General features: G+C 35.7%; 1 protein-coding gene and 1 long non-coding RNA gene across 3 annotated transcripts in view; one reads left to right on the forward strand and one right to left on the reverse strand.

Moving 5' to 3' along the window:
* LOC309859064 overlaps window positions 1–12,156 on the forward strand; it is a 107,690-nt gene that overhangs the window by 42,031 nt on the left and 53,503 nt on the right. The gene's annotated exons all lie outside the window — the stretch shown is intronic.
* Window positions 6,344–12,156, reverse strand: part of PKIA (cAMP-dependent protein kinase inhibitor alpha) — a 92,281-nt gene continuing 86,468 nt past the window's right edge. For both annotated transcript variants that reach the window (XM_082719470.1, XM_082719469.1), the window contains one exon: window positions 6,344–9,854. In XM_082719470.1, coding sequence (XP_082575596.1) covers window positions 9,775–9,854 — 80 coding nt within the window. In that variant the 3' untranslated portion in view covers window positions 6,344–9,774. The remainder of the gene's footprint in view (window positions 9,855–12,156) is intronic.

The raw sequence follows: 12,156 nt of genomic DNA on the forward strand, positions 1-12,156 counted from the left end.
TGCCAGGCAGGATCCTGTCTGTGTCTCTTATATGCACCTCTGCTTCTCGCTTTTCCTCTGATGTCTGCTTTTTGCAGGCACTGGATTCTTAACCTTGGAATACATCCTACTTTCATCTCCAAGCCCTTAACCTATCTTCAAAAACGTAATTCCCACTTTTAGAATTCTTTCGATTCTGTGTTAGATTCCTTGGCACGGATGCCCTCTTTCTCAGGATCTTTGTGCCTGAGATGTGCCCTGATGCCCACACTCTTCCCTCTGTGTGACCTCATAGAGCTGGTTTGTCAGCCACACCCCAGTGTCTCACCTCAGACTTAGCATATATACTGTGCTCTAGGTAACTGGGATTATTTTAAAAATATATGACCCTATGCTTTCCTACCTGTGTACCTCAATTTATGTCATTTTTTCTATGTAGAATGTATAATCTCTTTTTCTTCAATGAAATGAATATTTCAGGTTATCATTCCATCACATTCTTCGCTATGATCTTTCCTGTTGAGTGGCATTTCTCCCCCAGCATATGGGATGTTCCATGTTCATCTGTTATTGCTCATCATATTCAGACATTTATTATAAATATGTATGTACTTGTCTTGCCATTGCTATTAAATGAATATACTTTAATACACCTTAGAGTCTCCTGTGGCCCTGTCTTTGCATGGAGCCACATTAAAAAAAGAGTCTCACCTAAAAACCAGAAATAATTGAAAAGTATTCTCAATCTTTACATGTATCTCTTAGAAGATCTAGTTCATAGCCTATAAAAATGCTCTTTTTACCTAATTATTTTTTATTGGTTCTTCATTGTAATCTCTTGTGAACCCTCCCAAACTTTTAGAATCCCCAGTTTCATAGATTTTCTAATTTTCCCCCTAATTCTTAGCTTTTTATTGTGCAAATTGACTTAAACATGTTAACTTAAATTTTTTTCTTTTTTTTTTTTTTTTTTTTTGTCTACTTCAACCATTACTTGATTTATTTTCGGCAAACAACCCTTATATTAATTCTTCATAAAAAAAAAAAAAAAACCTTTTCCTCTTACCACTCTAACCTGTGTCTAGATCTGGTTTTCCAATTCTGTGTGACAAAGTCCTGGGAATCCATTGAGCAAAAAGTAAATTCTCATTACATGGTGGGATTGAAGGAAAATTCCTTATAATAAAGGGATGGAGTGGCAATGGGAAAAGGCTGGGAAGATGACACATATCATCACATATCATGTGTTCACTGTCACATATTCCAGTTTCTATTAGTCAAAGATTTTGTGGTATTTTTTTTTTTAATTTTACTACTTACTTACCTAACACAGTGACTTAAACTTTCTAAATGCTCAACAAATATTTCCTAAATAAAAGTGATTATTTACTGGATTTTATTTAGGACCATCCAGGAAGGCAGGTTCTGTTTAAGTTGTCGCTCCCTAGCTATAGCTATTTTTACAAAATTTTTTGCTCTTAAAATTCATGACTATATATTGTTTTATGGATTTTAAAGAACATATGGGATAAAAGAAAACAAAAATTCAACAAGCCAGTCATAATAGTAACACCATCCTACTCAAGGGAAATGTGTAAAGTTAATCATGGTAGCCAGAGTGCAAACTTGTGTTCTGTTAGGAGTAACCTACATCATTTCCTTGGCTGTTCTTACTTTTTAGTTTCATAGTCAAAAAGTACACAATGCTTCTTTAGTTCTGCCAGTTTTCCTGTGTTAATTTGATCACTACTATTTTTCTGTGTTTTCGAAAAGATAATATTCAGGAAAAGTACCTTAAGTTTTTATACATCTATATCAGTGTCCTTTCCTTCTTGGTTGTATAAAGACATGTCTCTTGATCCCTTTGTATTATTTTCTTTTTTTCCATTTCTGCCATTTTGAAGTTCATTATATTCTTTCAGAACTCTCATTTCTTTAGCCTATAAGAGTACATTAGTTGTTATTTCTGCAAAGCATATTCTTAGAAATTTCAATTCCCCTTGTTTAAAGACCAAGTCTCCCTAGAGATCTTGCTCTCTGACTAGTATGTTGCTTAGGCTGGGAATCTATGATATAATTTCCTTTTTTCTTTTTTTAGTCTATTCCCAATTCTAACAAACTGAAGGGAATTTGTACTATAGAATGCCAAATACCTTTACCAGGTCACTATTTAGCTGAATGACTTACTCTAATTTGCTCATTTATTTATACATTATCCTATTGGACATTTCATTTCTGTATGCCATATCAAATCTTGTGTGTTGTGTAAATGTGCAGCATACAGTTTGAAAGTCAAATTTAAAAATAGTTACATTAATGGCCACCTGGAAGGCTCAGTTGGTTAAGCATCTGACTCTTGATTTTGGCTCAGGTCATGATCTCAGGGTTGTGAGATGGAGCCAGCTTAGGCTCCCTGCCAGGTGTGGTAACTGCTTGAGATTCTCTCTCTCCTTCTGCCCCTCCCCATTTCCTCTTTTAAAAATAAATTAAATTAAATTAAAAGATAAATAAAAATATTTACACTATTTCATAAACTAGAAAAAAATTAAGCTTTTACATTCTGTAAGTCAATATTATACAGGCTTTACTATTTTCAACTCTCAACTTTATCTCTGTATTGCATTTTCCCTAATCAATCTGTGTGTACTTTTGTTTCTTAACTACCTTGTGAACTTCAGCAGGGCAGACATTCATTTACAAATTTACTGAGTATTAATGGACAATGAGGAGACAGAGATGAACAAAACAGGGCTTTTCCCTGAAAGGGCTCATATTGTAGTTGGAGAGATACACATGTAAACAAATAGCTATGATCTAACCAGATACATTTGCAGATCAAGTGTTAGGGGATCAAGGAGTATAGAATAGCTATTTCCTAGGGTGGGGCTTGGGAATGAGGATGCAAGTCAAAAAGGCTCTTTTTGGGTAAAGTGGGACACAATCTGAAAGGACAAATGAAAACTTGCTGTCAAGCATGAAGAACATCTTAGGAACAGGAAAACAGTAAACACAGAACAAGGAATTATATAAAAATAATATGTGGCACTTATACCAAAAAGTTTTTTGTCTGGCTAAATTTAAGGATTTTTTTTTTTTTTTTTAAGTTTAGGGGAGTGAAACGATCAGACTTAGGTATTAGAAGGATTCATTTGGATGTGAGAATGCCAGACAAGGCAGGTCCTGATCAGCAGGTTATTGCATTATATTAGATAAGTGATGATTTAAAGGGTTATAATGCAGACAAAAAGAAATGGGACGTTTCAAGAAGAATTAGAATTGATGAAGTGAAAAACAAATTGGAGGAACAAGAGTTAAGAGAACTGTAAGAATTATAAGATTGCTGAGAAATCAGTGCTTCCATTATATGAGATCTGCAGCATATGAAGAAAAGTAGTTTTGGGACTGGAGCCATAACACTGGATTTAGTGTTGGAATGTTGAATTTTAAGATGCTTCTGGGAAGTCCATATTGAGCTGTCCAGTAAGTTGGGTGATCAGGAATGACCTTTGGGATTCATCACAGTAAAACTGGTGATTGATGTTAGTCTAGAAGAGGTCATGGGAACACTGGGATTAGAGAGGGGTAAAGATAGAATCCCAAGGAACCACAGTATTTAGTGGGGAGGTAGAGAAGGAGGGATTTGTCAAAGAAAGTGAGGAGTTGCCAGAAAAAAGGAACAAAGGATTAAATACATTCATACATACACCAGGGGGTGGGGGAATGGAGTAGGAAAGTAAAGGAGACATCTCAAAAAAAATCCCATGGTGAACAGGATTAAATGCCATAAGATAGGCTTGTAAAACATACACAAACTGTCCATTATATTTGACCACTGGAATTGATATATTCACTTAGTTCTAATTCAGAGAACTAGAGTGGGACTGGGTACAAAGAAGTTGAGTGGTTTTGCTTATACATGGCTACTTTGAGAGAAACTAGTGATACTGTTGGCAGTCATCCTGGAGTATAATGGAATACAGAACTCTAAAACATCACAAGCTAATCTTGCCCATCTCTGGATGTCCAGGCTCCAGGCTAATGCCTACATATGTGCAACCACCCCTATGAAGAAATGAGGATTATAGGACCTGGACATGTAGCAAATATTATGGGGAGAATGTGGTGGAAGAGAAAAGACACAACCATATATGATGGAAGATGTGAACCTGAAGAACTTTTTTCTTGGGATACATAGATTCCATCCTTAATGATACAGCTAAACCCTGCCAAACTATCAATTAGAATTATAGAACCATTAAATTTTACTTTGGGAGAAGCTTGAGTCCTCTGGAACATCATCATTTTTTAATTTCCACATTGACTGGGGTTTTCGTGACAATTCTAAAAGTCCAGGAACTACTTAAGATGTTATTGGTAATAAAATGTAATTGTAAGTCAAATTGCAAAAGGATAAGAAATAAGGAGGAGAAACAAGAAAACAAGAGCAAAGATTACTATTCTTTTTTTTTTTTTCATTTTTTAAAAAAAGATTTTATTTATTTGACAGAGATCACAAGCAGGCAGAGAGGCAGGCAGAAACAGAGAGAGGGGGAAGCAGGCCCCCCACTGAGCAGAGAGCCCCATGTATGGCTTGATTCCAGGACTCCGGGATCATGACCTGAGCCGAAGGCAGAGGCTTTAACCCACTGAGCCACCCAGGCGCCCCAAAGATTACTATTCTGAGAAATACAAGTAGTGAAGTTAAGAGCGAAACTAAGGACTTGAGCTCATTTGTAGAAAAGGGTGAAGTCAGTGAAGAAAAAAAGGATAATTAACAGACCTCCTGAAAGAAAATGGTTTAAAAATGTCAGATGACATGGGAGACCGGGGTAGCTCAGTTAGTTAAGCATCTGCCTTTGGTTCAGGTCATGATCCCAGGGTCCTGGTTGGAGCCCTGCTTCGGGCGCCTGTTTCTACCTCTCCCTCTGACCCTTTCCCCTGCTCTTGTGCTGTCACTCTCTCTCTCTCACTCAAATAAATAAATAAAATCTAAACAAAACAAAACAAAACAAGTCAGATGAAAATCTACATTTAGACAGTAGTGGGGAAACTTCCTCTATCCCCAGGAATAGGATGAAAAAAAAGAGAGCTTCATAGCACTCATGTCTAAAATGCAGTTAGAAACAATGAATAAACATTATTAGAAACTTTTTAGTCATTCTGAAGGCAAGTAAAGTGAAAGCAGATGGTTTGATGGGTTCTGATTGGGCAGAGATGACAGAAAGACAAGAAACTAAGATAATCAGGAGCACTGAGGAGGTTAACAGTGGATTTCAGAGTGGGAGGAGAGCTGCTATGGAAAAATTCATCTTGATATAATCAGAAAGTAGATGTGGTACAAACTAGAAAGTTAACCAGTTATAGTCAGAACGTTTTATTAATTTTGACTTTATAGTGAGAGATGGCCAGGATCCCAAATCCCCACATTCTGGCCTAGATAGAGGCAACAAGTATACAAAGAGAAGAAACACCAAAGACAGTAAGAACTTGTTTTGCGTGGCTAGCATTTTGTGCCAAATCCCTGTGTAGTATTTTATCCTTGTGACCTAAATAACATGAACCTAAAGATCTGCACCGTCTTTTACCCTGTCTGCTTAAGACCTTGTCTGAACTCAGGATGTTCTTTGATGCTTACTTTCTCCTGGGTCCCACCTTGGATTCTGCTTGGTCTTTCCCTCCCTTTATGTGATTGAAGAGAGAGCAACAGCAAAATAAAAGAAGTTAAACCCTCTGCTTTTTCTACCCCAAGAGGTTATTCTTAATAGGGTAAAAGCAGGGGTGTCTGTGAGCACTCCATTTTTGTTACTGACTCATTTTAAACCTTTTTAGTGGCATAAACAGAGCTGGTGCATCTGGAAACTGAATTTTTTCTTAATCAGTGGTTCTCAGGTTGTGAGGGTGAGGGTGGGTTAGGAAAAAGATGCCAAAGTTACATAGGGAGTGTTTTCAAGGTGGAAGAGTGTGCGTGTGTGTGTTGGAGCACGCATGCGCGCGAGAGAGAAACAGAATGTATATAGGTGGAGGAAGGAGTGTTGTAAAATTTTCAGGGGATTCTGATAAACACTGGTCTTTCTTCTGATTGAAAATCAATGCCCTGCAGACGAGCAAGTAAGAACCACAGGAAGACAGTGGTGCTTACAATTTAAGATTTGACTCTGGTAGATGATGAAGTCCAGGAAGTGGGCTACCAGAGTGGAATGGAGGTAAAAATTTTTGGAGTAAAGGGCGAGAAAATGTGAGGCCAGAATGTCCTGTATGTCCACCACAGGATGGCTGAGGCTTGAATTTCTCCTTCTCACTCGAAGCACTTTCTCAAGCACCAAATACATAGTGTATGTTCAATAAATACTCTTAATAGACTGTGCACATTTCAGAAAAAATGTATTACTTTTAATATCAATTATGTGAGCATGCAACATTACTAAATACAAAAGTCATACAAGCTCACAAATGACTTCAGAGACTGCCACTCTTTGATTAAAGAACAATTTGGGGCCTATTAAGACATCATAAATTATAGATGGCTTCCTGTTTTTACCTGATAACTACACATTGTCTTCCTATTATGACAAGCTTTACTCCAGAAGCTAAGCTACCTGGCAGTGACATTTGTTTACCCATTATTGCTTCTCTGAAGAGAAAGAGCAATATCATTCATCTTATTAAATGGTGCACTTTTACTGCAAGTTTAGGGCATTTACAGTGAGCAGTTCTTGGGACATCACCTAAAACCTGAAGACTGCTTGTTATATATTGGAAAAACATTTCTATAAATTATGAGAACAGTATGTTGGCATAGGATGTTTACAATTGATAAAGGTAAATTTGACAAGTTCATGCTTACTACAAATGAGTAAAACTGAAATTTTCGTACTTTTAGTTAATTAAACAAAACAAGTAGCATGGAACATAAAAAAAAAAAAAATCTGAACCATGCTAAATTTATAGACTATATGCCAGAAAGGTATTCTGAAGTATAACACACACAAAAAAATAAACAAACTCTAATTGAAGTTCTTTCGTTCTTTTTTTTTTGAAATACACTTTCTATGATCTGGTCACATCTGTGTTTTTATGCATCTAAGTAACCTTGAGAAAGACAATTCCCCCTTCTGAGACTCTGCTTCCCTCTATAATATATGGAGGATGAACCAGTTCATCTCTAAATGTTCCCTTACAAATAAAGATGCTCTATAATTGGCTTTAATTTTATGGCCTGTGCAGTAGAAAGCTCCTTGGAAACCGACAAAGATAGGTTCAAATCTTAATTTCATCACTTATTAGCTTTTTAAACATGGGAAAGTTATAACTTATTGAGCCTTAATTTCTTAATCTGTGAAATGGGATAACACTACCTCTTTAATTAAACTCTCTGAGAAACAATTAAATTGGAGAAAATGTGCTGGAAAGTGATTAGCATAATGTTAGTTGGTTAGAGGGCATTCAATACATATTCTCAAACCTAATGTCTTGGTTTTCTACCTTTTCGTTTTCTCCTTAAAAATTCAATTCCATGTATATTATTGATTTGCAAGTAAGAGATTACAATACAATTTGGAAGACACTGTGAACTTTTGCTGAGCAACATTTGTAGGATATGGATATTTTGGAAAGTAGATTTTTATCTTCTAGCTTGGGACTCTCTCTGGGTTTTAATATAGCAGACAAAGTAGCAGTAAGAGGTCAAAATAATTCAAAAGCTCCATATGACTTTGCAACTTACCACTATTATATATTCAAAGACAAGCATGACACCACATGCATTAATAATAGTATATCACATAGGAATATAAAGTCTCCACATACACTCAGCACTAGTCCTAAACTTTACAAAATCACATGTAATCAATTTGGAATTCCACAACTTTAAGGATGGAGAGAACTTTACCTAGATTCACAAGAAAGCTATGCAGATAGTAAATGAGGATATTGAAAAAGTGATTTTATGGGTTGGATATTTTAAATGAACTACCAGAGATTGTCTAAAAATGTCTCAGGAACCTTTCTTCCCACTTGTGAGTCTATTAATAGGTGGAATTATTTGAATTTTAACTGGGCATTTTGGACCCCAACTGGCTAGAATGAAGTACTCTAATATTTACTCTTCTATTTTCTAAGAGACTCCCCCTATAACATTTTTTCTAGTAATACATGATGAGGACCAAATGATACCCATGCCCTTATCCTACTCATTTGGGAAGTACTGTAAGGAGAGATGAGGGCAGACTGACCTTTCATCCTATAGGCAGCTATGGAGGAGGGCTTAGTTCCTGGTACATCTATGGAGATTATCTGTGGAAATGCTGTTTAACCTACCACCAATGGGATTGTATCTAAGACCTCCAGGATAATTTAAGTGGGCTCTTTATTGTAAAGGGTCTTCCTGTTATCTGTTATTTGTCCAGTAATCCATGAGCCATGGGCATATTATCGGTTCCTTATTTATTACTACTGATAAATGATTTTATAATACTGACCAATGGGATTACACAGCTCACAGAAACTTCCCATATAAGAACCATGATGTCAAAACACAGCAGAGGCTATCAACAGTATTAATGAGGATTTTGTTAGCTTCTAAGGATAATTATTATTGTATCAGAATGCAATTCACACTAATTATTAGTAAAAGTTTACAAACATTAAAAAGTGCATAATAACATTTGTATCTGATAGGGCTGAAAAAAGACATGAAAAACACAATGCAAGGGCTTTACTTTTGTGATTGGTGTCCACATGATTGCAAGATAATTTTTTCCATCTGTTACAGCTCCATGCTGATAAGTTGTCCTCTCAATTTAAATAGTACCATACAGCATTGAGTAATTTGATTCCATTAGAACAAAAAGTTTCCTGTTCTTAATATTATCTTATCTTTCCCACCATCCTGATTCTCTAAAATTCTCATAATTAAAAATTTTTAAAAATATATTAGTTGGGAAAAGTTCTCCAATTGAAAATAAAACAAAATATGCATATTGGATTCTGGTCTATACAGACATCAAACAGACTGAATTCAAGTAAAATTCACATTAGCGGATATTTTCAAATGCCTCTATAATAAAGCAAAAAAGTCTTGATGAATTGGTTAGATTTAATTCATCAACAGTGGATCAAGGGGAAAGATTAAGTTAAAAAAAAGTATGATCTATCCTGTGTACACCACCACACTGTGGAGAAGGAAAAAGGCAGCCCTTTTAAAAATGAGTGGTATAAAAATTCACAGTAACATACATTATTTTTGTTTCTCATGAGCAATCAAAGAAGGGGGCAGTGCTGAGCGTGTATACTGTACAATACAAAACAGTGTAAATAACACAGCAGGAACACACAGATACATAATGCTAAAAACAGTGCTTTCTGGATGGTTCTTTTACTGGGTGAATACTTGGACCAGAGATATTTAAACTCTGGGGTTCAACCAACCCTTTGCAATTAGACACAATTAAATCCTCTGACATTTTGAGGGGCCAGATGCTGCAGGAAGAATCATCATCTAGGTCAGTGCTACTCTCTACAAGCATTTTATCATATGGTCAAGTGAAAGGATCCATACAAAGTGACATCCAAACACAAGCCACATGATTTCAACCATTGCTAATGACAGAGGTAGAGAAAAGTCTGTCTGCAGCCACAGCCTCTGCCCCCATTTTTGACATGATAATGAGCAGATTCCTATAATGCAGCACAGCTACTTTTTTCCCCCCTCTTTCACTCTTGGAAACAAATGCATTCCAGCCAGGCCTGGAGATTTGAGACATTGTCAGGTGTTGCTGAAGTTATCAAAGTGGGATGTTAGCTTTCAGATTTTGCTGCTTCCCCCTGGGCTTCCCCACTTTGTTCTGTGGAATTTCGTTGTGCATCTTCTTCACCTTCTGTAAGAGACAATTAAAAAAAGGATAAAGGCAAAAGAAAAACTATTGCCTATATTTACTGACTCTTAATATATCATATTGGAAATTTCAGAAATACTCAAAAAGTCTGAAATTCTCATAGAGACAGGTATATTTGATTGGTAATCAGTTCCTCAATTAGTGTTTTTTAAGGTTGGCTAATTCTGGTTCTATGAACTTGGGACAGCATGGCACAAAACAAAAGAATAACAATTTTTACAGTGGTCAGTGATGATTTATGCTAGGAAATCTCAAAGCCAGATCATGACACTTCTAGTTTTACGGGTTGCAGAAATCAGAAGTGATTTTAGACAGAAATCGAAAGTGGGAAGCGTTTACCTTTTCACTTCTTTCTTATTTTAAGAAATAATTAAAAATTGCATTTTACATTATTTATAGTACTTGTTGATAACCCATCTGATTTTTTAGAGTTTTAGCAAAATATTTTTGGGTGTTCAGTATGTAAACTATATCAATGTTTGTTGAGTGTTTGTTACCATAATTCAAATGAACAGAGGTGAGTGGGCTGTTCCATTCTTTGAATGGAAATGTTGAAAGGCAATTTCTCCTTTGCTCTTAACAAGTATACACAAAACATTTCACCAGACACCATACTTTAGGGAAATTAAAAGCAGTTCTACATAAATACATATATTTTCTTTTTTTTTTTTTTTTAAGATTTTATTTACTCATTTGACAGAGAGAGATCACAAGTAGGCAGAAGGCAGGCAGAGAGAGGGGGAAGCAGGCTCCCTGCCCAGCAGAGAGCCGACCCTGAGATCATGACCTGAGCTGAAGGCAGAGGGTTGACCCACTGAGCCACCCAGGCACCCCAATACATATATTTTCTGTTTCTAAAGGAGTTCTCTGGGTATGACCAGGCATATATATATGTATATATGTGTGTGTGTGTGTGTACATATATATACGTGTATATATATATATATATATGTATATATATATACAGTTCATAAACTACTTTCACAGCAATAAACAGCCTCCCAAGATGTGTAGATGTATAGATGGCCTGAATCTGAGATGTGTAGATTCGCATTCAACAAAAATTTGAAGAACAGGAACAGCTTTTGGTAATCAAAAGAATGAAGTCAAATTAGGGCAGGTACAAGACAGTAGAATATTTAAGGATGAAAGTGACTGCATAAATACAAGATGAGGACTTTGACTCTCATGAGTTTTGGGGCTTTCTAGGTGTCTCGGAACACTTCTCAGCCCTTAGCATAAAGCTGCAATTGCAAAGCCGTTGCTAAATACATGCTTGTTAACAAATTAAGGTAAACATGGGACAGCAATATTGTGGAGTATAAACTAAAAAGAAGTTGAAACATTCATGAGTTACAGAGGAAGTCTCTCCCACAACTCAGCTATTGATATTTCATTTTTCATTTACATATTTGTCAGTATTGCAGTTATTATTTTTAGTTCTTTGTACTTAGAATAATAAAAAAGTTCTTACTATTTATATTTTGCCTGGCCCTGGACTTTAGGATTAGAAGACAAACAAAAATTTCTAGGAGCCTGGAGAATTGCAATTAAAATCTAGAAATGTTTAGATAAAAAGACATTTGATAGCATAAAGATATTTTAATTATTCTAAATTGTTTAATAATACCATTAATATAAAATATAAAATAATTTTATTATATTTATTAATAAAAATCAATTTCTTCCATTGTTATATAATAATTTAATATATTCTCTTGTATAAGACAGGTCTTGATGCTGATGAGTCTCAATTTCAGGGAAGACAAAAAAAGAAGAAATGGAACTGCTCTGTTAATAATATTAGGGGTGTCTAAAATTAATGCAGATTAAATAGAATATTAATATATAAAGAAAAATATAAATCTTGGGGTGACAGGGTGGCTCAGTGGGTTAAAGTCTCTGCCTTCGGCTCGGGTCATGATCCCAGAGTCCTGAGATCGAGCCCCACATCGGGCTCTCTGCTCCGCAGGGAGCCTGCTTCCCCCTCTTTCTCTGCCTGCCTCTCTGCCTACTTGTGATCTCTGTCAAATAAATAAATAAAATCTATATATATAAATCTTATAAAAGAAAATTAGCAAACTCTCAAAGACCACAGAAAAAATTTTACTTGCCTCATCCCACCAAATTGCAATAATTTCCTTAACCCCTTCTGAGAGTTACTTTGATAAGTAACTTCTGGTAATAAATAGTAGGGAAACAACAAAATCTAAAATATACATAAGTCTGTATATTCCAAGGTGTCAATGTTAAAGGTTTATTTTCAGTTTGAATTTGAAAAGAC

Source organism: Mustela nivalis, assembly GCF_964662115.1.
Source record: "Mustela nivalis genome assembly, chromosome: 2".
In the NCBI taxonomy this organism is placed as follows: Eukaryota; Metazoa; Chordata; class Mammalia; order Carnivora; family Mustelidae; genus Mustela; species Mustela nivalis.